Source organism: Haemaphysalis longicornis, unplaced genomic scaffold (genome assembly GCF_048455015.1).
Source record: "Haemaphysalis longicornis isolate Haplotype H1 unplaced genomic scaffold, Haemaphysalis longicornis Haplotype H1 scaffold_4, whole genome shotgun sequence".
NCBI classification, from domain to species: domain Eukaryota; kingdom Metazoa; phylum Arthropoda; class Arachnida; order Ixodida; family Ixodidae; genus Haemaphysalis; species Haemaphysalis longicornis.
In genome coordinates this window covers 121,322,702-121,347,376 of record NW_027526361.1, presented here as the reverse complement: position 1 = coordinate 121,347,376, position 24,675 = coordinate 121,322,702, and the positions used below count along the sequence as shown (strand labels likewise).

General features: G+C 46.1%; 1 protein-coding gene across 2 annotated transcripts; it reads right to left on the bottom strand.

Moving 5' to 3' along the window:
* Positions 1-2,051: 2,051 nt before the first annotated feature.
* On the bottom strand, positions 2,052-21,848 carry LOC144179349 (uncharacterized). Of its 2 annotated transcripts, XM_077707667.1 has the most exons (6): positions 21,690-21,848; positions 13,851-13,997; positions 12,065-12,234; positions 9,874-9,923; positions 7,165-7,230; positions 2,052-2,508 (listed from the first exon to the last, which is right to left on the bottom strand). In XM_077707667.1, the coding sequence occupies exons 2-6, from the start codon at positions 13,944-13,946 to the stop codon at positions 2,354-2,356; spliced, it is 537 nt and encodes a 178-aa protein (XP_077563793.1). In that variant the 5' UTR covers positions 13,947-13,997; positions 21,690-21,848; the 3' UTR covers positions 2,052-2,353. The 2 variants fall into 2 exon arrangements, with proteins under 2 accessions (XP_077563793.1, XP_077563794.1); XM_077707668.1 differs by lacking the exon at positions 7,165-7,230.
* Positions 21,849-24,675: the final 2,827 nt, after the last annotated feature.

Genomic DNA, 24,675 nt, shown 5'->3' with positions numbered 1-24,675 from the left:
CCAACTGATGGTGTAGTGGTTGTATGGTCCACAAAACGGGCGTCCGTGTAGTGGGTGCTATGGGTTGGTTCGGGCAGGTGTTGAGCGCGAGACATTCTGCGTTATTGATCTGTAACTGGACTCGAGTGCTTTGGCATGGGTAGCACAGTGATCCTTGGTATGCCCTCTCATGGTGGCGGCGGAGGAGTGATGGCTGGGAGGTGGTCAAGGGGGGGGGGGGGGGGGTACCGAAGGGCGCGAAGAATTTCCCGCCCTTGCATTGAAGCTAGACGGTGGTGCTGAGCTTCATGATACACTGAGGCTTTTTCTTCAAGAGTGTTGCGGAGGGCACCGTCAATAATTAATGCCGTGGGGGCGTAGAGAGGCACTCCCATTTCTATGCGGATGAATTTTCTGATGGCGGTTTCTATTTTGTTGGCTTGTGTCTTGGTAAGGCGCGAAAATGGGTATGCATACATGACGCGTGAGAACACGAGGGCTTCGACTACTTTGCGTTATTCGTGTTCTTAGAGCACTTGATGGTGTCGCGTCACGTGGCGGAGCATTTGGGAGATTTGTTTAATTTGGGCAATGATGGATTTGACCCATTCTGCGCATTTAGCGTCTTGTTGGAGGATGAAGCCGAGGACGTTGATGTGGCTACGGCCAGGGATGGGTCAATTGTTTAATGTCAGAGTTATGAGATTGCGATATTGGTTATTTTGTCTTGGTTCTGTTGTCCAATACAACTACATAATCTGATTTCTCGTTTGAGGAGGTGAGTCCGACGTCGTGGGCGTGCCCACTGATGATATCGACGCCCTGTTGTCGTGTGTATTCCTGCTCGCCAGGGTTGCCCTTTGTACACCAGAGCATGACGTACCGGGGTCTTGTACTGTTGTCGGGTTTCTCTTCTACGTCCGTTCCACCCGCGACTAACAGCGCTCTTAAATTAGTTGATTGGTTGTGGGGTTAACGCGCCAAAGCTTCACCTCGGCTATGAGGCGCGTCGTAGTGGAGGGCTCCGGATTAATTTTTTCCACCTGGGGATCTCTTACCTGCGCCGAAGTATCGACATACGAGCGTTTTTTCCTTGCTTTTTGGAGCCAACCTTACAGTGCCCGAAATGACATTAGCACTTTTCCTAAACAATGAGACATTTCGGAAACATGAGCTATTTTCTCCTTTTTCGTATCTATCATCGGGCGTGGATTATCAACTTAAGTTTCATATCCCGGTAAGCCGCAGAAATTCCCATTTCGACGCATGGTTGCGCCATTTTAGCAGCAAGTGGTCCCACCTTCCCGCCTAATCGCAGTCATGACTGACACGGTCGTGACAACAATCTGTTATCTATAGACCTTTAGCTTTTTCGCCTTGAGAGCTGCCATTTGATCAGTGAGCTGTGCTATCGGCCCTATTATTGGCGCAGTCGACAGGAGTATGCAACTGCGCATGCGCAACACAGCCCAGAACATGTCCTGATCTCATTAAAGATAACAGATGAAATGGGCGATATCTTGTCCCACGTGTGAAAAACAGAGCTTAGGCAAAATTAACTGTAAAGCTGCGAACCGAATTAAAGTTTTAGAGTGGGGAAATAGCCGTGGCATGTGGTGTTTTGCAGAGAAGCTGTCTTGTGGTAGGTCGACCAAAACTGCGCGCGTATATCAGGTCGCGTCGACAAAGAAACGCACGTGCTTACTCTAGTGCTGGTGTAATAAAATTCTCTGTAGCTATCAATATTGTATAGTCACAATGGGAAAAATTATACTAAAATTGGCTGCTACCCTATCATTACGACGAGTTTCATTCACTTGCCATCGTTAGTTCGGAGTTAAGTTGTAAACGTTTTCAGAATTTCCCTCCACTGTCAATTCACAGCGGTCTACGGAGCGAGTATGGTTACAGAGGACGGCTCTAACTCTTGCTTTTTTTTTTCTCTGCTCAGAGCAGTTCTGAGCACCCCAAGCAGCTCCGTATTTTATTTGCCCATCCAATGTTTATAGCCGGAGCAGTTTTGGGCTGCTTGTATTGTATGGAAAGGGATCGCTTGTTAAGACGGCTCTGTGAGTACGTAGTTTTATTCAGTTGTCATAATGGGTTCACAGCTAAACGTTTCAGAATTCCCATACGCTGTCAATGCATGACCGTCAATGGAGGGAATATGTTAAAACAGAAAACGACTGCAACTCTTGTTTTATCGAAGCTTCCTCGCGACATATTACGCTAGAATTAATTCAGAAATAATTGTTAGAAAATTATGTGCATGTGTCTTTATTTGATCAATATCGACAGTCACCATAGAGAATTCAATGAAATTATCCACCAATGTGGAGAAATTATCCACCAAAGAGTAGTGGAAGGCTGTTTTTTATCGCATGGGGAACGTCGTTTGGATTTCACATATTCCATTGCACAACCTCACATATTCCATTGTACAAATAGAGTCGTGCAGAGCCTCCGCGTTTACGCAGGTCTCTTCGGTGTCGTAAATCTTGAATACCGTGCTTCCGTCGGTAACGTTCACTGCAAAACACGAGGAAGAAGTTGGGTATGTCAGTATCGTTTACAAGCAGAAAACGAGTGACCGTCTGAGTAGAAGCCACTATTTTCGTTTGGTGAAGCACAAGTAAAACACACCCTTATTGTCCACAAAGTTAGCAAATAATTTTCAGCCCAGGCCCGGACACCCAGCTCATCCTCGTGACCCGAGCGAGGACGGCCTGTCGAAGCCAAAGAATCCCGGAGTAGGGATGGCCTTTCACGGGGCAAGGCCCATTACGCCAACATCTTTTTTTGACTGGTAAATATTCACTCTCTCTCCCTCTCTTAAAGAGAAAAAAGTCCGAAACAATGAAAGACACGTCGCAAGGGTCAAAAACCGCCTTTTGTGCTGAAATATAGTAGGATGCTGTTTAAGTAATGCTTCAGGAACAATTAAGAAATGTTGAAACGGTCACTCGGTTAGCCTTGCTTAAATAATTTTGTATGAATACTCTGCAATGCTGAAAAAGGAGGGAGGGGTACTTTATCCATTGGTGCATAATTATATACGCAAATGCGCTTGGAATTTTACAGGTGGTAGTGAGTATGTAACGAGTGACTTTGACCCTACTTGATGACTGGACGTAGGCACTGTCCTACCTGCAGCTTTCAAGTAGGCCTACCAAAAAAAAAGTAATGGTCAGCCTTTTAAGTCCACTGCAGGACGACCTCCAACCGCTCCTGTCCTGCGCGACTCGAGTCCCTTCTTTGCCTCAGAATTTTCTTATTTTGTCCCTCCATCGAGTTTACTTGCCTTCCCCTTCTTATAGGCCGGACTCTCGGCATCCATTCCGTTACGCTGGTGGTCCACCGAATTGTCTTTTCGTCTAACTACGTGGCCATCCAAAGTCCACTTCTTTTTATTTGAAGTATGGTATCCCCTATACTCTAGTTTGTTCTCTGATCCAGGAATATCGTTTCCTCTCCTTTAATGTTACGCCAATCATTCTGCGCTCTATGGCCCGTTGAGCCGACCTAAGTTTGCTTTGAAAATGTATAGTAAGACGTCAAGACAAGCGTTATTGCGCGTGTGCACTTACCACATGGTGCAATCTGGATCCACGGGGATCTTTGGGAGATCATTAGTAAGCTGTGCAAGTTTAGTTGAGTGGGACACCGCACCCACACCCACCATCTTTTAACCCTTCTCTCCAACAAACTCTCCCCACCACCTTTTCACTATCATCACCATTCTCTCCACATCACATCCCGCCGCTGGCATCCTTCCTCCCTCCCACCACCTTCTACTCCCTCCATCCCCCTTGCCACTTCGTGCTGTGACCCACTTCCGCGGAGGCTTCACACACAGAGAAGAATTGGTGCAATCAGCTAGGCAGGGACAGACATATAGCGAAGTCGCAGGTTTTCGCCGCGGATGCCGATCCGACGAATGAAGATGTGTGAATATACACACTACATGTCCTCAGCGCCATTGTCCCAGACAATTTAAAGGGGCACTGACACAAAATTTTGAAGGCGAGATAACTTCGGAGATAGATTGGTGGGAACACATGTACATCATCTGCAAAATATCAGCGGCGAATACAGCCTAGAACATATTTAAAATCAATTTTGAAGTGTGCGAAACGCAACCGAGCAGCCAGCAGAGGACCACGCGCAATTGTAAATAAACAACATCCAAACACGTCACGAGTTTGTGTTCGCCGCTTCCGCACTACCGGCGTTTTTAGCCGGCTCGCCCGGCTCGCCGCTCCAATCGGAGGGCCGGAGGGCGGAGCTTCTGCTCTCGAGAACGAACGACCCGATCGTTGGCGGCGGAGGCTTTCGTCAGCTAATCGGGCAGCTGGCCGCGACCAAAGTTCTACAGCGATTCCAGGCACTCTGTTTCTATTACTGTTTATTACCATTGGATGCGAAAACGCGCCGGAGGCACGAAAAGCTCACTGATCTAGCCGCACGGTCGCTGTGCAGGCGGCGGCCACGGCCGCGAAGTGGCCCAGGCCGGCGCAAGTAGCTCGAGTGATAGCTTGTTACCGCTGCACGAAATTGTCCCCAAGTCCCGACCATGGTGGCTTACATGAAAAAGGAGTTAATGATGCGATGGCGGGTTGCATTAAAAATGGTCATCTGCACCGCTTACGAGAGCGGCACTCGAATATCCGCCGCAGTGCTGAGCCGAACACATCTGTAGGCGGACCTGTAGGCAGACCGGCCAGCTGCCCCCAGCGCGCGTCTTGCCACCCACCGTCTCGAGCGTCGCGCGTCGTTCTTTAGCCGCGGTAGCATTTGCACTCGCAGCGCCTGCGTCACATCCACGGTCGCTTTTTAATTAAGCGCCTCACGAGATCAGTACGTGGGGGCATTCGCAGAAACTGCCGTCGATGCGGATTCGACAGTGCTACGGCGGCTCTGCTCTGTGATTTCCCTCCGACGGTCACGTGGTCAGCTTTGTTCACACAAAATCACAAAATCCATCGTTTCGCGGCACTCGCTGAAACCGAAACTGCGACTGGCCGCATTGAAAATGACTAATTAAACAACCGTCGCACGCTGAAGCAAATGAGGTTTCTACAGGTTATAAGTAGGTCACTAGCTACTTATCGCAACAAAAAAAAACAAGATGCAAAATTTTTGTGTCAGTGCCCCTTTAAGGCTACACGGTGATGCATTCATCACACTTAAGCCTCACGGCAGTGATTACACCGAAGGACGTTTATAAAAACGCCCGAACGCCTGCGAGTCATTCAATCTGTGTGGGGATGTAATTGTGAGCAACCGGCCAAAGTGGAGGCAGAACCTTCGGATCTCTTTCGCGCTTCGAGCGAGAAACCACCGCCCGGCAGAGCATCACAGGAACCCATCACGATGGCGGCCTCGCTAGGGAACGGGGCGAGCGTTTGTGGATGATAACCCACATTTTCGGTTCAGGGCAGGCCTTGAACGGGTACTGGCCGAGGTTTATAATATACCAGAAATATCTGGTGGTACACCTAGTCTGAGGAACTCTTCAATACAGGTGCGGTAAGTTGAGAAAATGATACAAATCAACTTCAGACCGTGTCCCCGGTTCCTGACCAGCCAACTGCTACGTTCTACCGGTTCTTTCGAAAGGACCTCAGCCTGGTACGTTATCGTGGAACAATACACTTGATCTGCGGTAACATACGCCTGCACCATTACCTTGGGAAGGGACAATTCCGTCTGAATCCACTTGAAAACACCCGGGATAAGGAGAATTTTACTTAAAATGCGCATTTCTTGATTTTCTTCCTTCCTTTGTAACCGCAAGGCAACCACTCAGGTTGGTTTCAAACATTCTCTTCGCAGAAATTGCGGCAGTTTAGCGATTTTCCTTTTTAAAACTGGTCGTGTAAACAGCGCTGATATTGTCTAGGACAATAGGCACACTTTTAACGTGATTGCACGAACAGGCCTTTGCTCTGGCTTCACGTTCGGAGCAAACCATAGGCTGTACGTATGGCTGTCGTGATTCCTATGTTTTTTTTTTATGTCAAGTGAGCTTATGTAGCTAAAAACGTTTTTGGAAAATTTTTGAAAATTTTGTGGGAACTTCAGTAATTGCCATCGCTTAGTTCCTGTGCGAGAAAATTTTGTTAACTTCACCAGATGATTTCTTCTCGTTTCACAGATCCAATTAAACTTACAAAAATAGGAATCTCAAGGGAGTAAAAGCTTTAAAATACACCTCAGTTGCTCAACGGGAGGGGGAATTGACCGGATTGCTTGTTTCATGCAACATATTACTGCGGACGCTTTATAGTTTGACCAGCTACGAATACAAAACCGTAAACTGTACAGCCGGCAAAACGCTTGTCTATAACGCGCAAGCGGCGTGCTCCGGACTGCGCGGGAGACATCTAGTGATAACGCTTGTTTGAGACCCGTAGAATGTGAGCCGGCGCGACCCGCATCAACTCGACGGCTGTTTCCCGTGCCGCCGTGCCCGTCGCCTTGGCTTACGCACCTTCTTTCGCCGTGAGAAGCGCTGCCGGCGCTACCGGGCTGGGAAACAGAAATGAAGATTAGCGATTGGTTGTGCAGCGTTTACTGCGTTTAACTACGTGCAACGCCAAATTTAAGCAGCACCCCAAGCAGTTTAGACAGATGTTTTTTCCGTATACGAGAAAACTAAAAACAATCGCCAAAAACGCATCGCTGCCGGTGTTCTAGAGTGTCTAGATATCGGTCCATGATCGCTTGCACAGTGCATTAAGTATTGTGTCGTTAGCCCGTCGGCAGTGCCGTGCAAAGCCGAGCGCAGAAACCGGATAGTGGTGCACGCGGTACTCACGCAGCGTAATGGCAGAACGATATACTCAATCAACAGCTGTGCGCCTAAGCTAATGCAGACGAAAATCTTGCACAGCGCGTGGTAAGGCGGGTAACCTCCGCTTTTGTTTTCAGGCCCGGCAGCGCAGGCATGCAGGGCTTATTACGGTCAAAGAAAGTGTGGAACCCAATGCGACGGGCACAGCGAGGAGGGACGCAGTCATCGCGCTGATACGGGCCGCGCATGCTCACATTCTACCGGTCTCAAACCAGGCGTTATCACTAGGTGTGTCCCGTGCAGTCCGGAGCACGCCGCTCGAGCGTTTTTGCCGACTGTACGGTGTTACCACCAGTGAAACATTTTTTAGACCGCTTTCATTTTCCTACCTTGTTTGAAGAAGTAGGCTGTACCGTTGACAGGAGGCAGTAGTTGATATAGATTAATGTCTTGTCCTGTGCAGGCATGGGAACGAAGAATTAACAAAACTTAGAATGCTGAACTTTACATCACAGTGTGAGGTATGCCACCAACCGCAGTCTAAATTATCGCTTGGAAAGTTATTTGTACAATCGGCACCTGCCCCGAAAATGGCCCACCACCCAGTTATTGCATGCTGGTTCAAGTGATGCCAGAGAACAAACGGTACTAGAACAGTTACCTTCCGTTAGCAACACAGCGGTTATAGGCGCTAGATCTTGATTGATTGTAGGGTTTAACGCACCGACGCAACGCAGGCGATGAGGCGCGCCGTAGTGGAGGGCTCCGGATTAATTTTGACCGCCTGGGGATATTTAACGTGCGCCGAAATCTCGCACACACGGGCGTTTTTGCTTTTCGCCTCCATCAGAAAAGCGGCCGCCGCGGCCGGGAATCGAACCCGCGACCTCGTGCTCAGCAGCGCAACGCCTTAGCCACTGAGCCACCGCGGCGGGTATAGGCGCTAGATCTATTATTCGGCTTTACTCGAGGGATACTCCGCTCTTGTATCTGCCACAGTTACGTCCCGTTACATCCATCACGTCACATTCATATTTGAGAGACTCTGAAATGCGCTCTTGGCTCGTACCGTAATGAAACTGTAGTCCTATCGGCCGGAGAATTTTTCAAGAGCCTGCAGCACTGGTTTTTGGTCCAAGTTGCGTTGCTTTTCGTGATTGAAGTTGTGATTGCATGATTTCATTACTTATTTTGAGTTTTTTTTATTTTTTTTATTTTTGTTAGTTTCTTTCACAAACGACGATTGCCACATTTTTCCAAATTGAACTACTTTGGATTTCATTTGGGTTCATTTTCGTTTTTTTGCTTTTCTTTGTTATTTTCATTGTCATTTATTGAAGCCTTAAGGGCCCGGAGGCATTACATAAGGCGGAGGCAAACAATATATGAGGGACGCTCACACGAAATGCCGAAAAAAGGAAGAAAAGACGAAGAAAGGGAAGAAGAACATCGCTCAGAAAGGAAACAAGCAAGCGGAAAATAATCAGAATCGTAGACTGGAAATAAAAGAGCAATATACATAAGTAATAAGCATCATATAGCATGGGTCACTAAAAGTTTGTTACTAACATGTTTCAACTAGCAAGTCATTTTACCAAAAATCATTTAGGTCAGATGCATTGTTAGTTTCTCGCGAAAAGTCGTGCGGTCGGCGGACGAAACAATACTGTCGGGGAGGGTATTCCAGAGGGTTATTGCGTGAGGGAAAAAAGAATCTTTCATCGATGATGTGCGGCACTGAATGTGTGCGATTGGTTTTCCTATGGTTGAGACGCGGCGAGATTCTGGGCGGGGGTTGAAGAAAGATATACACTGACACTATTATTCAATATCATAAATCCCTTTTGGAGATACAAGTCATTAGCGTTCCTATAGGGATACTCAGCAAAAAGTCGTTAGAAAAAAACAAAACAAAAACAAAAACGGGACAGCTGGAACGAAGACTTCAGACGTGACAGTCACAAACGCTGACACTCCAATACTCACACATCCAGATGCCGTGTTTGCCACGTAATATTTTAGGCCTCGTTCCCTCTGCCTTGTTTTTCCGGTAGTTACGCTCAACCAACCAGTCAAAAGCAATTTTACTGTAAACATTTGGCAACGCACCTGTTTTCTTAGTGTGTTTCCAGTCTCCTATCGAGACCATGATGACAGCATCAAGGAGCACGAAAGTTTCCACAGAAAATGCGAGAAATTAAGTAGAGTTTTGTAACGAGCCCACAAGAAAACTATGCCGAATTTCTTTTCTCCTGTACACACTGTTATTATCGGCGTACTGGTATTGCGACAACCGTCCGCAATTTTATCGGGTTCAATCACCCAATCCTTCCATCGTCCGGTTTTCGCCAGTACCCCCCCCCCCCCCTTCATCGACGGGGAACGACCCGGCGTTGTATGCAATGACAGGGCGGCTAAAGACGCTGTTGGTGGATAGAAGCCGCTTTCAGCACCCGCTGGCCAGTCCAGTCACAACGACCTAGAATGTTGCACGGAGGGATTGACAAAGACGGCGCGTGGTATTGCACTTTTCGCTGTAATCGCAGTGGCCCTTTCTTTTCAGCTGCGAGCCGCGCACCGTGGGGCCCCTTTGTTGAGGGTCCGAAACGCCGCATCTCAACGAGCACCCGACGCCGGATTATCGGATTGCCAGGCGTCCTCCTGTCGCTTTAACCTCGAAGATTGCACCTCGAAATTCAACCTGACGCTGACCGGTGCGAGAGGGAAAGTGCCTTCTCTCAGTGAGTGTGTGGACGTCAAGTTCAGTGCCACGGATTTTCATTATTGGTGCGTTCCTGAAAGCAGCGGGAGAAAGGGTGAAATGGGGGCGTACCGAACGTGGTTATTTAATTTCGCGCGCGCAGGAGCGCAGGACCCTGTTCACTCAGTCAAACGCCATGCGAATTTCTGTACATAAACTTTCTTCGCCCTACTCGGCCCCAATGCTTGCCCCAACTCCCGACCAACGGACGCCATCACCGGTCATGCTACCAGATCCGCAACAACACCAATACGGCACGAAGTGTACATAATTGGGGCGGCAATATCACCTAAATCCCGGCAGCCCAGCGAGAACGCTAATTAATACGGCGACTTACCAAGAAGAGCATGTTGTGATCCTTCTATGTACTCTGCATTCACCGCCAATCTGTGCGAGATAGTAAAAAGTTCATTTCCATTACAAATTGAACAGACCTGCCTGCTGGAGCCACCTATACATCTGCTAAAACACGTCTATGCAGCTACAATTTCGTACGCCGTTTGCTCAACGCTTTAAAGGGCCTTTAACACTTTTTTGAACTTATTTCGTATTCTTAAATGCTTGCAGAACGTAGTCAACTAACACAGCCAGTGCTTCGACTAGGGGGTCACGAAGTACCTCAGGCAAAAAATGACTGCTCTATATGCCCATCACATAACTTAGAAACTGCCTCAAAAGGGTTTTCTCTCTTTCGTGATCTTGGCATTCTTCTACCGCTCGAATTACACCATTACAGCGATGTAGCGGCTCTTGGCCGGTTTTCCTTCAGTTGCAGCAATGAACGCATTTTGTAGCAACTTAAAGTAGCCATGAAGAGAAAACACAACTTCGTTTAATTTGAAAGCACTAGGATTCCGTATCTCACTCAGCTCCATTACAGGCACAAAAGATGTTTTTTAACGAAAAAAAAGCAAGAAGTATTTAAAAAACTTTCAAATCTTCCGCAACAGTGACGTGTTATGAGCAAAAATGACGTCATACGGGCCAACAATAAAACAATTTTCAGTGCGTTAACTGCACGTTAGCATTCAAGTGATGCGGTCAAATGGAACTAGAGGCCCTATTACAGACGTCCAGTCATGTGCCGTCGCGACAGGTCAGTTAGGCGGCCGCCAATCGCACAAACAAGGTTCCGTGACGTCATAGAAAAGTTGCGGGAAATTGGCTAGGGGGTCGCGACTGCTTCACACGTTTTCTTTATTATCTCCGTTATTTGTTCGAAGATTGCGATGATATTGGTATCATTGTTATCGGGTCTAAGCCGCCTTTTTAATAAACTCATCTTGTATTTTGTCTTCATGGCTCCTTTAAGAAAGGAAGCCACAAAAGCCAAGCAGAAACGGAAGGGGTATCTGCGGCGACAAGAAAATCGCGCAGTGCATGCTGGCGATAACTATAGCTGTCGCAGTACTAAGAGACGTGAAGGAAAGAGTGAAATCGTTTATCGGAAGTGTTGCAGATTCCCTTTAAGCACAATGAAACAGGTTCCTACTGGAACTGCTGGGAAGATCTGCTTCACTTTCAATTTAAGTCCAATATTTCTCGTAGTCGTAGGTACCATTAGAGATAACGCGAATGAACGCAAGAGCAATTTCTTTTTTCTCTTTCCGTATTTATATTTATACCAACCGGCGGCAAAAGTGTGAAATTACTGGCGCACCCGGATAAACGACGGGTCGCACAGTCAGCTGCCGTGCACGCTGTTTGCGCGACTACTTTTTACTGTTTCTCCCAGACGGCAGCAACTTTCTTCCGCAAAATGACTTGAGTGATGTACGAAACCTATCCGGTCGTGTAAAAATTGAAGAGAAACAAGAGCAAGAAATATCGGCTTTAATCAATAATTGATAAGTAAGTGAAGCATCGTTTACCATTGAACAACGTTTTGAAGGAACGCCTTGGAACAGTGTGATCTTTGAAATTAATCGAGGCTTTGGTGTTCCTTCTACCGTTTTCATATTTTTTGCCTGTTTGCCGGTTCGACCGCGTCCTAACTTTGTGTTCGTGCTCTTATGGCAGAAATGCTTTTCTCAAGAGTGTACTCTACTTCGGGAACTTAAAACAGCTGAGGAAGAACGGCGCTGGAAAGGTGACGCCAAAAGCTCTTCCCTTCTTTGCCCAGGTATTCTCCGCATACAAATATCTGAATCTAGCTTGCGCCAGATGTGGCACATATTTGTGTGTAACCAGAATTTTCGTTGCTTCCGAGTTTCCTTCATTTCACATGGTTGGATCTTGTAAATGATAACCAAACAACCAACAGTGTGCATGTAACGTTGTCGCCCACATCTTCGCCCAAATACATCCATACTCAGACGCCGCATTGGACCATACGATAAGCTAACGTATGCTTGAAGAGTTGAGCCCCAAGCTACAAAGGCAAAAACGACAAATGACTGGACAAACAGGTGCATAGGCTAATCCCTAACGTCACTAAATCATAGTTCTTTCTCTTTGGCAACGCACCCACGCAATAACGAAAGGTGTTTCTGGGCAGAGTAAAACTAGAAAAAAACATTTGTACGCACGTTGTTTCTTGAGGCTGACCGGGTTCCGTGAAGGTGACATAACCGACGGCCTTGTTTTTGTCGGAAGGCTGGCCGACCCAGAGGACTCTTACGCCCAGCGCCTCTGCTGGCTCGAAAGTGGTTCCGTTGCGGAAGCACTGGTACGTGGTGACATTTGCCTGGTCTATCAGCTGCGATTGTGACAAGACACAGACGTGATTCCTGCTGATTCTGAGGAAGTATCAGTCTCCTGCGGCTGTACTCGTTCACTGGTAATAGCTAACACTGTGTTAATAGGTGCTTACTGTGGGCGTAGCCAGAGGGGGGGATTCGATGTAAGAACACACCTCTTTAATTTTGCGGGGGCCGCAGGTCTTCTCCCCAAACTTTATGCCCTTTTTGTTTTCCTGCGCTATACGCACACCCAATATGTATATTGTAATGTCAAAACAAGAGTAAGAAAGATGTCGGTTTTTAAAGCCAAAAAATGAGAATTTTTTGGAGGGGAGGGGCGGATCAGGATCTGTGTGTTTTTCTTACCGCCGGCATATAATACCCCCCGAAAAACGTTTCTGGCTACGCCACTGCTGTGTCGCACTACTAAAGCATGCTTTCAAAAGAAAAAAACGAATATAAAACGCAATGATACAATATGTGCGAGAGGTATAACCTCGAGTTTGCCAGGACCAGGAAAATTGCCCTTTTTGGGCAGTAGTTCTGGTGCTTTGGGAACAGGTTATTATTGCGGAAAATTTCTTTTTCACCGCGATCTGTATTCATAAATTTTCACATTGTAGCTACTGACGCTGTAATCAGTCTTGGTACTTGCACTCAACCCAAATCCCAAACATCCTTTTGCGACTCCGCATATAGTAAACTCTAATTCTCAGTATTTTTCTATTTTCCAGGTGGTTAGAGGAGCCAAGGTCGATGGAAACGGTGGTTATACGCCTCACACCGATGAAAATTTTTGGAAGTGGTGCTCGTCACACTGAAGTAATTTACTGCGTGATCTACTTGGAATGGTTGAGGGTAGGAAAATTTACCCCCCTAACTGTAACGCGCAGCACACGTAGGACAAGCGGGAAGGATCGCTTGAACGACAAGGCGGCTGTGTTTTTAACAGCGAAGCTGTTTAGAAAATCGTGATTTTTCGTGTCCGCAGTTACAAATACCAAGAAACTGCCGAGCGCCTGCACGTGACTGCGGGCCTCGCGGCGACCACTCGGCGGTTAAGAAAACCAAGAAAATGCACAGCGCTCGTGTGTTCGCGGCGACCCCACAGCGTCCCCTGCTCACGTTCGTGAATCCCGGCATACCCACTTAGGAAGATTGGCCAAGGCTTGCAAAAAAAAAAAAAGAAAAACTCCAGCGATCGCTGTAATCGTGGCAACACCTGCTCGGGACGAGAAAGACGTGAAAACGTGCACCCCTGCAAGGGGATGTCCAATGATTATCACTTCAAAAAAATATATGAAAAAAGCTCACACTTATAGCACCAATGATGGAGTAAAGGTCGTTGCGGCAGCGAAGAAGAAGCAAGACGGCTGCAATCGGGGACTTAAACCGTCGTGAAGGTTGCATACAGCTTCGCTACCTTCGAATCTTACATGTTAGTGTGAGCTTCCTTCATTTTTTTGTTGTCTTTTAACCCGGGGGAGTTGTAAGAGCAACCCGAGTAGCCTTCCATGTGGGTATCACATCGCGGTGAGGTATCAGAAGAAATTTGAGCATGTGAGTGCCGTTTCATCAATGAAGTGACCTGTAATATACGCTTCTGGTTATGCTAGAGACCTATGGCACGTACCTGGAAAAACTCTTGAATTGGGCCTCCGCAGAAACCTGTTCCCATTGCGGCCAATGCAACGAAGATGATTGCGATGCGTGGGCTCTTCAGCAGCATGTCAGAAGTTGTCCGGGAGTCGCAGCTTTTGAAGTGATATAAAAGGTTCTCCTAAAAATGAAGGCACAAAAGTATCTAGATACATGTTTTCTATAATGAAGAACTGTGTGATGACATATTGGTTAAGACCTCAAACTCAATGCAAACTTCACTAGGAGATTTGTGGTTTTGCTCTTGGTTGTTACAGGACCCCTTTTTCCTCAAGGATATTTATTTATTTATTTATTTATTTAAAATACCTTACAGGCCCGGGGGCATTGAGTAAGGGGGGTACATGAAAATTACAGAAGGTGCAAGCAGCCAACACTCGGCAAAAAAGATTGTAAAGAACTAAAAGCGTCAGTACACACAAGGCAAAATCAGAGAAAAACAAGAGAGAAAAAAAAAACGCATATGTACATTGCAGGGCAATAACGCAAAAAGTACTACAATGTTCAGAGCACACAAACCACATCAAATGAAAGATGCAAATCTCGCAATAACATTTGACGACAGAAAATGCAAAAAAAGCATTAACATATTTGCGACAGATAGCGTGCACATGACACGCACAGAAAAAAGCTGAAGGTAAGGGAAAAAAAGATTAAATTGAAAAAACCGCAGCACTTCGAAAACCTTGCCCAGTGAAGGAAACAAGATGATGCCTAATTATATGTGCTGCTCTGCAAGTGCTCGTGTAGAAGAATACGAAATTTTTCCCGATTATTTTCTGCAGCAATGCTATCAGGAAGGCTATTCCATAGGCGAATGGCCACAGGAAGCGCGGAAAAGTTAAATGCATGTGTGGAACCATACATACGAGAAAAAATTAAATGGTTATTTAATCTTCGGGACGTGTTTGATGCGATTTGGATAGGTAATGTGGAACGAGTGCAGTTATAAACATATTTGTGGAGCAATGATAAAAGGGCGATATCGCGGCGAAGCACTAGAGGCTGGAGGGAAAGATCAAGCTTCATTTGTGTTACGCTGGAATGGTGGCTGTAATCACGGGAGATGAAACAGGCGGCTCTATTTTGGACCGATTCGATCATGTCGATTAGATAGTTAGGATGCGGTGACCAAATAGATGATGCGTACTCGAGTTGTGGTCGAACAAATGTCTGATAGGCTAATTTACGAATATGCGAAGGTGAATTACTAAGATTACGACGTAAATAGCCTAATGTTTTTGATGCTTTGGCACATATGGCTGTAACATGGGATGACCATGAGAGGTTTTCGGTTAGATGAACGCCTAAATATTTATAGGAAATGGTATGCAACAGTTCATTGTGATTGATATTGTAGGAAAAATGTGAGTTGACGCGCTTACGGCTAAACGAAATTACTTGACATTTTGACACATTTAGAGACATTAGCCAAGTGTTACACCAATGGCAAATTAGGCTGAGATCGTTTTGAAGCACTTGGTGGTCATCAGTACAGTTAACTGGTCTATAAATAATGCAATCGTCGGCAAATATGCGAATATGAGAGGAAATATTTAGTGGCAAATCGTTAATGTATATAAGGAAGAGCAAAGGGCCCAGGACGCTGCCCTGGGGCACACCTGATGTAACGTATGTTGGAGATGAAGCAATATTGTTAACTATTGTGAACTGATGACAATTGGAAAGAAAATTTCTAAGCCACGATAGCGTGAAGGAGTCTAGGCGAAGAGCGGTTAATTTAGTAATAAGGCGACAATGGGCAACACGATCAAAAGCTTTGGAGAAGTCGAGAAAAGTGCAGTCAGTCTGTAGGTTATTGTTCATGTTGAAGTGCAGGTCAGTTGTGAATTCAAGTAATTGTGTTTCACATGATAAGCTTTTCCTAAAACCATGTTGATTATGAAAAAAGAAATGATTTGACTCGAGGTGATTGAAAACACGGGAAGCTATTATATGTTCGATAATCTTGCAGCAAATGCAGGTCAATGAAATGGGGCGGTAATTTTCCGGGTTATTTCTATTTCCAGATTTAAAAACGGGGATCACTTTGCCTATTTTCCAGTCACTGGGCAACTGTCCAGAGGATAAGGACTGCTTGAATATCATACACAGAATAATACTAGACACAGATATGGTGTTTTTTGACATTTTGGAACAGATGTTATCAACACCAGCTGAAGAAGATAATTTTAGATTGTTGATGATGCATGCTACGCCTTCCACTGTGACATCAATACTTTTCATGTATTGCCAGTCATGATAAACGACGTTAGGTAAATTGGCGTGATCCTCTCTGGTGAAAACCGATGAAAAAAATGCACTAAAGGCAGAGGTACAATCCTTATCTGAAAGAGGGGCGTTGGATTCACTATATAAAGATATTTGGTTTGCGTTGCGGTCTGGGGACATTACTTGCCAGAACTTTTTTGGATTGGTTTGAAGAAGAGAAGGTAAATCTTTGGAAAAGTATTTATTTCTAGCTTCAGTAATGGCAGAACAGTAGGTTTTTAAGCATAGCTTGTACCTTTCCCATGCAGAAGCACTGTTTATACGTTTGGCTGTATTGTACAGACGTTTCTTTTTGTTCCTAAGCTTCCGAAGAGCTTTAGTGAACCAAGGATTGGCTTTGTCATTAGTTATCGAGATCAAAGGGATATATTGGTTAATTAGAGCAGACATTTTATTCTTGAAAGAAACCCAGTTATCTTCCACAGAGCAGTTATTGAAAGAGGGCAGCAGCGTGTCACTCAAAAATATTTCAAGTTCCTCGTTTATTTTTAAGAAGTTAGCTTTATGATAGTCGCGTATTATCTTTGTGGTGCCTGTAAAAGGTAATGGAACATTTATGTCTACTTGAAGTAAATCGTGATCACTAAAGCCTTTTAGGTGTGATACGGTTCCGATTGTTTCGGGAGCGCTGGTGAGTAAAAGGTCGAGAATGTTATACCGCGGGTGGGTTCGTGAATTATCTGAAACAAGTTATAATCTAAGGCGAGGTTAATAAATTCAACTGATGTTCGACAAGTTGATGAAAGTTTATCCCAATTTATGAGGGGGAAGTTTAAATCACCGGACAAATAAACAGAATGCGCGGGACAGAGGTGAACAGCTGTGGCTAAACTACTGCGTAGTTCGGAAATGAAAGCTGCGCTGGCGACAGGCGGACGGTAGCAAACACCGATTAGTAGTTTCGTTGTATTTATTATTACTGAAACCCACACAATTTCAAGAGATGAATTTGAGTTGACAAGAAAGGATGTTAAGGATTTCCTAATGCCGAGAAGAACACCTCCGCCTCTTTTTCCACTTCGATCTTTGCGATATGTATTGTAAGACTGGGTATGTGGTAGGATTTCATCGTCAGTTATGTCAGGATTAAGCCATGTTTCAGTGAAAACAAGAATATTAGATTTGTTATCGTCAATTAGGGAACAGACTAAGTCACGTTTAGGCAAATGCTATATTATATATATATATATACAGAAATCAGAATTGGCAGTCAGGAAAACCTCGGGAAGCAAAGGGGAAAATGTAGTTGGTCAAGATAAAGAATTTGGAAAATAAGAAAGTGGAGAAAAAATGCCCGCCAGGTGGGATCCGAACCCACGACCTCCAGAATACCGGTCTAGTGCGATAACCACTACGCTACCGGCGGGGCTAGTTTAGCCTCCACTTTCTGGGGTATTTATGTTCAGGTGTTTTTGTTTCCTGCGCTTCAAGCGCAGGAAACAAAACCGGTATTCTGACACGACCGGTATTCTGGAGGTCGTGGGTTCGGATCCCACCTGACGGGCATTTTTTCTCCACTTTCTTATTTTCCAAATTCTTTATCTTGAACACCTACATTCTCCCCTTTGCTTTCCGAGGTTTTCCTGACTGCCAATCCTGATTTCTGTCTTATTTTCAACGAGCCCCTCATTTCCTATTCTGATTCGCTATTTATATATATATATATATATATATATATATATATATATATATATATATATATATATATATATATATATATATATATATATATATATATATATATATATATATATATATATATATATATATATATATATATATATGTATATATCATGCAAGCATAATAAGTTGTAGTGGCAAGCCACAGTGCCATAGGCAGCAGCGTGACGCAGGCCGACGAGCGCGCTCACCCGCCGGAGGGCTCGTGCGCCTCTGGCATCAGTAGATAGAGACCCCACGGCGTTCGGAATAAACCGGCCTTGCTACGTGGTCTGGTCGACTCTCTCTTTCAACGCCTCCGTGGCATGCGCTCTACAAACTAGTCCTTTAATCGATTGGTGCTTTTCTGATGGAGGCGAAAAGCAAAAACGCCCGTGTGGACGAGATTTCGGCGCACGTTAAAGATCCCCAGGTGGTCGAAATTAATCCGGAGCCCTCCACTACGGCGCGCCTCATCGCCTGCGTTGCGTCGGCGCGTTAAAACCCTACAATCAATCAATCAATCAATCAATCAATCAATCAATCAATCGATTGGTATTTCACATCAAAACAAAGGTCCCATTTACAGCAAGCATTACGATTGCTTTTATACACACCACACCGCGGGCTTTTCTGCTCCCCCTAAAGGTGCGAGCATTTTCTTTTGGCTGCGTCTTACCTAACGGCAGCCGTGAGAATTGCCGGAAAATTCTCACCGCAGTTTCCCTAAAAGCTGGCTGGTCTAAAATTTGCGGAATAATATTACGTCTCAACGTAACCTAACGTAACATAACCTCACCGAACCTAACATAACCTAATCCAATGCGTCATAACCTACCCAAATCCAGCCCAACTGCGACAAACTTAATCTAACCCAGACCAACGACACAGAACACAATTTATATTAAACGTAGTTGAACCCATTTTAGAAGTACTGTGCGTCGATCTCTTGATACAGTAAAAACCAAAGGAAAAGAAAGCATTAACAAAATCACGATGAACGCCAAATTCCGAAAGCTAAAAAAAAACAACGCGATGTCGGACCCGAACCTGAGCCTTCTGGTTTAATACCAAGTACTCTACCACAGCGCTAGAAGGCCACCTGCAAACACGGCTTTTTAGGGAATATTTATCCCATAGAATCTCCGGGTAGCGTTCTTAGCCAATGAGAGGCGACTGCCGTGAGAGTTTTTCCAGGCACGTGCCAGAGGTCTCTTTCGTCGATCGGTTCGGTTCATGCAAAAAGATTTATATTTGTTGACAACAAAACATTCGCGATCGTGGAGACAGGTTTCGGTGATCATAATTGCTGTGTAATTGAAACGAAATTCATTTAAGAACTCATCGGATACTGCGTTTTTGCCTCTGGTAGATGTTATATTAATATGCAAAATTGATACTGCTGATTTTTTGCAGAGTACTCATTCAAGTCACTTTGTTTAGAGTGACCGTTCATATCGGTTTCGGGTTGATTTCTACAATAAACGAATTTACGAGACAATCTTTGCCAGGTCACTTTCCACACGGATGACATGTATGGTTTCTTTACTAGCTTTTCGCACAAGCAATTTTCCATTGCTGAGCCAAGCGTATTCAAATCCATTTTCTTTTGCCCATTTATTAGCAGTGAAGAGCAGATGCCTATTACGCTGGGTAGGGTTATCAGTGACCGACACTTTGTAAGTATCCCAACTTTTTGCATTCCTGGAGCCAGTTTTCTTTCTGCTGCAGCTGAGCGAAACTGATGAGTATTCCCGGGACGTTTCCTGGTTTTGACGGTTGCCTATGTAAGCCCTATAATTCATTCATGTTCAGGTTGGCAAGTCCTACCGTACAGTCGGCAAAAAGCTGTCTATAACGCTCGAGCGGCGTGTTCCGGACTGCGCGGGAGACAACCAGTGATAACGCCTGTTTTGGGATAGCTAGAATGTGAGCACGCGTAGTCCGTATCAGCGCGGTGGCTGTGTCCCTCCTGGCAGCGCCCGTCAGCTTGGCTTCCACCTTTTCCTTGACCGTAATAAGCGCTGCATGCCTGCGCTGCCGGGCCGGCAAACAAAAGCTGAGATTACCCGCCTTACCACGAGCTGTGCAAGATTTTCGTCTGCATTAGCTTAGGCGCACAGCTGTTCATTGAGTATATCGTTCTGCCATTACGCTGCATGAATACCGCGTGCACCACTATCCGGTTTCTGTCCTCGGCCTTTCACGACACTGGTGGCGGGCTAACGCCACAATAGTTAATGCACTGTGCAAGCGATCACGGACCGATATCTAGTCACTTTAGAACACCAGCAGCGATGCGTTTTTGGCGATTGTTGTCCGTTTTCTCACATACAGGAAGAAAAACTGTCTAAACTGCGTAGGGCGCCGAAAAAATTAAGCTTTGCACATAAGTAAATGAGGCCAACGCTGTACTATAACCATCGCTAGTCTCCACTATTGTTTCCCGGCCCGGCAGCGCTTCTCACAGCGAAAGAAGGATTGATTGATTGCAGGGTTTAACGCGCCGACGCAACGCAGGCGATGAGGCGCGCCGTAGTGGAGGGCTCCGGATTAATTTTGACCACCTGGGGATCCTTGACGTGTGCCAAAATCACGCACACACGGGCGTACGGCGAAAGAAGGTACGGAAGCGAAGGCGACGTGCACAGCGACAAGGGAAGCAGCCATCGCCCTGACGCGGGTCGGGCATGCTCAGATTCTCCCGGTCTCAACCTGTTGAAGATCATCAGCGGATCTCCCGTACAAGGCACAATAGAAGTGAGGAAGAAGAAGCCTTGCCTCGTGGAGCGTGCGACTATAATCATCTAGTTTTTCTGCTTTTCCTTTCTCAACAAACCTACGCTGTTGGAACGTCCTGCGGTCTCTCGTTACTAAACAAAGAAAGCGTTATCACTGGATGTCTCCCGCGTAAACCGGAGCACGCCGCTAGCGCGTTACAGACTAGCGTTTTGACGACTGTACGTCCAACAACGATGATTTTGGAAATCAGGTCATAATTTGCAGAAAACTGAACACCATTAATTCGCAGAAAGCTGAACACCAAGTTGTGGCGTCTACTTCGCCATTCCAGGTCATTCACCTCAAGTCTGAGCTTCTGAACCTCAGCAGTACCCTCATGGGCTTCCACAGCTTCAAGTCGCTTGAGGAGTTCCTTCAGCTCTGCATCGTATCTGGTGCTAGCTTGCAGCACTTCATCATATTTGCCTGACTAACGAGACAGCCTGCTCAGTGCCATCAACCTTTTCTGCAAGGTTATCTAGCTTATCTAGATAACTTTGGCATTTACCGCGGGCAAGATTTGATGGATATATGAAGTTTTTGATTGATTTTAAGGTTTAACGCGCCGACGCAACGCAGGCGATGAGGCGCACCGTAGTGGAGGGCTACGGATTAATTTCGAACACCTGGGGATCTTTAACGTGCGCCGAAATCTCGTACACATGGGCGTTTTTGCTTTTCGCCTCCATCAGACAAGTGGCCGCCGCTGCCGGGAATCGAACCCGCGATATCGTGCTCAGTAGCGCAACGCCTTAGCCACTGAGCCACTGGATATATGAGGTTTGCTTTTCCTCCGTGTTACCCACACTTCTAAGTCGCTGCCATGACCGAAAGAATGGTTCAGCTTTGTTTTTAGCCGCCGCTTCAGTCACCCCTGAACATTTTCCGAGGTGAAGTAACAGTCACACGTTGCGCACTGCATAAAGCGACCTTGAGCTGAGAACCTTTTAGAGCATGCTGCAGATATTTATCGCTACAGCGAAATGCAAGTGGCAAGGTATACAGCAAAACACAGTGTTGCAAGCTCGGCAGCGGCGGGAGCAGAACATAAACAAAAGTTCGAATGAAAAAAAGCACCAACCTGCGATAGGCGACACAACAGCCCTTAGCCAAACCGCACCACACCACTGCCGCTGCCGATGTGAACAGAAGTGGGCGTGTCGATGACAGCAAGATAGCTGGCAGAAAACAGCAGTGCAGTCAGGGGGCGGACATACCAGCTAGTTTCGGTATTGGAAATAAAGCGTCGCCTTGACGCTGGTAGTCAAGCGATAATTCAGCAACTTTTGCATGTGTAGCTTTATCTTTCCAACATACGCAGCAATAAAGCAAAGTGATGCTATTATGTGTAGAAATAAAATGTGTTCTTGGCTATTTCCTTTTTTGACACCTTATTTACTTGTTTAGTCGCTTCATTCGTTGCGCTGACGGGTGGCGCTTTCGCTCTTATCTCTTCTGCTGCAACCCTGTTTGTCTGCTCCTGCCGCTTTCACTGTGTGCGCGTGTAGGAGTTTTGTAGTATGGCACAAAGGCGAAACTTATGGTGTCTGTGAGTGCGAACGGGCACAAAATGTCAGAGATACTGAGAGAAGGACGCAAGGCGTGTTGCGCTGCTGTGTGGCGCGACAACTCGGGGAGGAATAGCACAGCGAAATTTTTCCGCTTCCCAGCGGACGGAATGTAAGGACATTTTTTATGCAATCTAAGTTATGAAGAAGCAAGCGCTATCATCATAAAAAAAGCTGCAGGGTGAACCAAAAAAATTTCCGCTGTTGCTTTACAGCGAATTTTTTTTGTTCTGTACAACGCAATTTTCAGTAATGTTTTAAGCATGTGAAGCGACTTGTCGATAATTTCTGGCAGCTCCTTAGGCCAGTGGTGTCAATAAAAGTTTTTATCTCTCTCCATCTCTCATGAGCCGATTGATGTCAGCGGACGCGCAGACGGAAATTTCGCGTCGGTATCGGTTTGGTGAATGGTTGCTCGTCATGTTTTTTTCCACGAGAGGAAAGCTTGCAAATGATGTTTGCCGAATGTGCGTAAATGCTTCTTCGACGAACTGGTTTGGCTTCAGAGCATACCGAAGACCAGTTTCTTATAGTGACATTACCAAAATCATTAAGCTAGCAGCTGACCGATTGCACTCCGTGTTACGAGAAGCGCGATTTACCTGCGCGAGGGCCGAGCTCCGCTTCGTTTTTCAACCTGTGCTAGGACACATTTTTAGCGCAGCGTCCCAAATTTTTACTAATATAGCGGGAGCGACTACCGAACGGCACGTCAGCGCCTTATCACGGTGCTCAGCAGCGAAATAGGGGAGAGCACGCGGTCGCGCATGAGTGTCGTCTGCTAGGCTGTTTCTTTGAGTGGGACAGCCCCCGCCACTGCATCTGAATGACTTTGAGCCCCACGCTGCTTAGCTACCTTTGGCGCTAGCGAAACGGCCTTTCAAGAAAAGAAAAATAGGGGGTGTGTTGCCCTGAGAAGAACAGCGGAGCAGACGATGCAGGTGCGCGTTCCCTCGCCTATTTTGCCGGTGAACACCGTGATAAGGCGCTGACATGCCGATCGGTTGTCGCTCCCGCTATATTAGAGAGTTTTAGCTGACCGTTTCTGACGGCACGCTCCGCTCCGATAGCAAGCGGGAGCGCCATTGCGCATGCGTGGCACGCTAGCGCGCTACCGGCGATACCGGAGCGGGGCCCCGCTCCGCTAACCGGGGCCTCTTAGCGGACCGTCGCGGCAGCTTACGCTACCGTGCGGAATAACAACATGGCTGCCCCCGCGATGCGAGCCCGCTACGGCGAACTTCGCTTCTTCAGTAGAAAGACGACCGACGAAGCCGCGAAAGCGCTTCCGAATAGGCAATGGTGCCACACACCTCAAAGATCTTTAGAACGGAAGCGAAAAACGTCGACCGAAGCGCGGGGCTGCTTCTATGCAGCGCCGAGAAAGACAGCCTTGGCTTGGCTATTCCAAAATTCATCGGCTTGTTTATAGTTATTTAGAAAAATTATACCATGTCAGCGACTACATTATACAAAAAAAAAGGTTAAATGAGGCCAAGAAACACGGTATTTTGCTTTGTTTGGGCGACCAAATACAAATTCTTGTTTCCTTTAGGATGAAGTTTCGGTTTTCACGCGCCCGAAACGACCAGTCACGCGAATCATTCCCCGTCGAGGGAGATACGGTTATCGCTTAGCTAAAAGCCTTTCGGCTGCTGACGCTCCGGTTGTGCTGAGCGGCACGTCGGGAGCATAGCGGAGCGTCAAAAACGGTCAGCTAAAACTCTCTATTACTAAAAATTTGGGAGGATGTACAGCCGGTAAAAGGCTTGTCTATGACACAGCGTTCGTACTCTCAGCCCTATCCTGCCCCGCCGGAGCGGGATTTGAATAAAACTACTGCGGAATTCTGAAGTCTTAGCCCTTCGCTTTTGCCTCCGACATGTTTGGAACGAGTATGTTTCGGCAGTTTTCGGATGTAGCTGGTTGAAGTTGAAATCGCTGTTATAGACAAGCGTTTTACCGGCTGTACATACCTTCTTGGCACTCTCAATATTTGTATAACTTTTAAATGTTTATTGGTATCCATGGTGGTACTTCTTCCGTTTCCTATGCGTGGCGTATGATTGAATTACGCAGAAATTCGCTAGCTATGGAATGTTTTCTGGGCTAGCAAGTTTACAAGAATAAGAAAAAGAGGCAGTTGTTAATCATGTGCGAAACGGGATGGTCATCTGCACTTCATAATAATTCTATTATTACCGAACGTGTGTTATAATGAAACATCGTTTCTGTACAATTGTATTGTGTACAGCGAACGAACGTGGTGACCTTTGCAGAAATTTTGTGTATACCATGAATTGTACGATAATGCCCCTTTCGTGCAACCAACACGGAATGGGAACATTTGTACTTACTATACGAGATACACAGCTCTATGTTATTGTGGCATGTATTAAATTCCTTCTTTTGCGGTATGTTGCTAATAAAATCAGTGGATAAACCACATTTTCCGCCTACTCCATTTTTTCGCCAAAACAAAATTGTCACTCTTCAAGG

Bases quoted from the DNA above. Each gene is read 5' to 3' on its own strand.
- LOC144179349 (XM_077707667.1), bottom strand. From the start codon at position 13,946: ATGCTGCTGAAGAGCCCACGCATCGCAATCATCTTCGTTGCATTGGCC. The intron at 9,924-12,064 runs GTGCGTACAAAT...TATCTCGCACAG, and splicing joins GGTCAGCCTCAAGAAACAAC to ATTGGCGGTGAATGCAGAGT. The intron at 7,231-9,873 runs GTAAGTCGCCGT...ATGCCTGCACAG, and splicing joins ATCACAACATGCTCTTCTTG to GACAAGACATTAATCTATAT.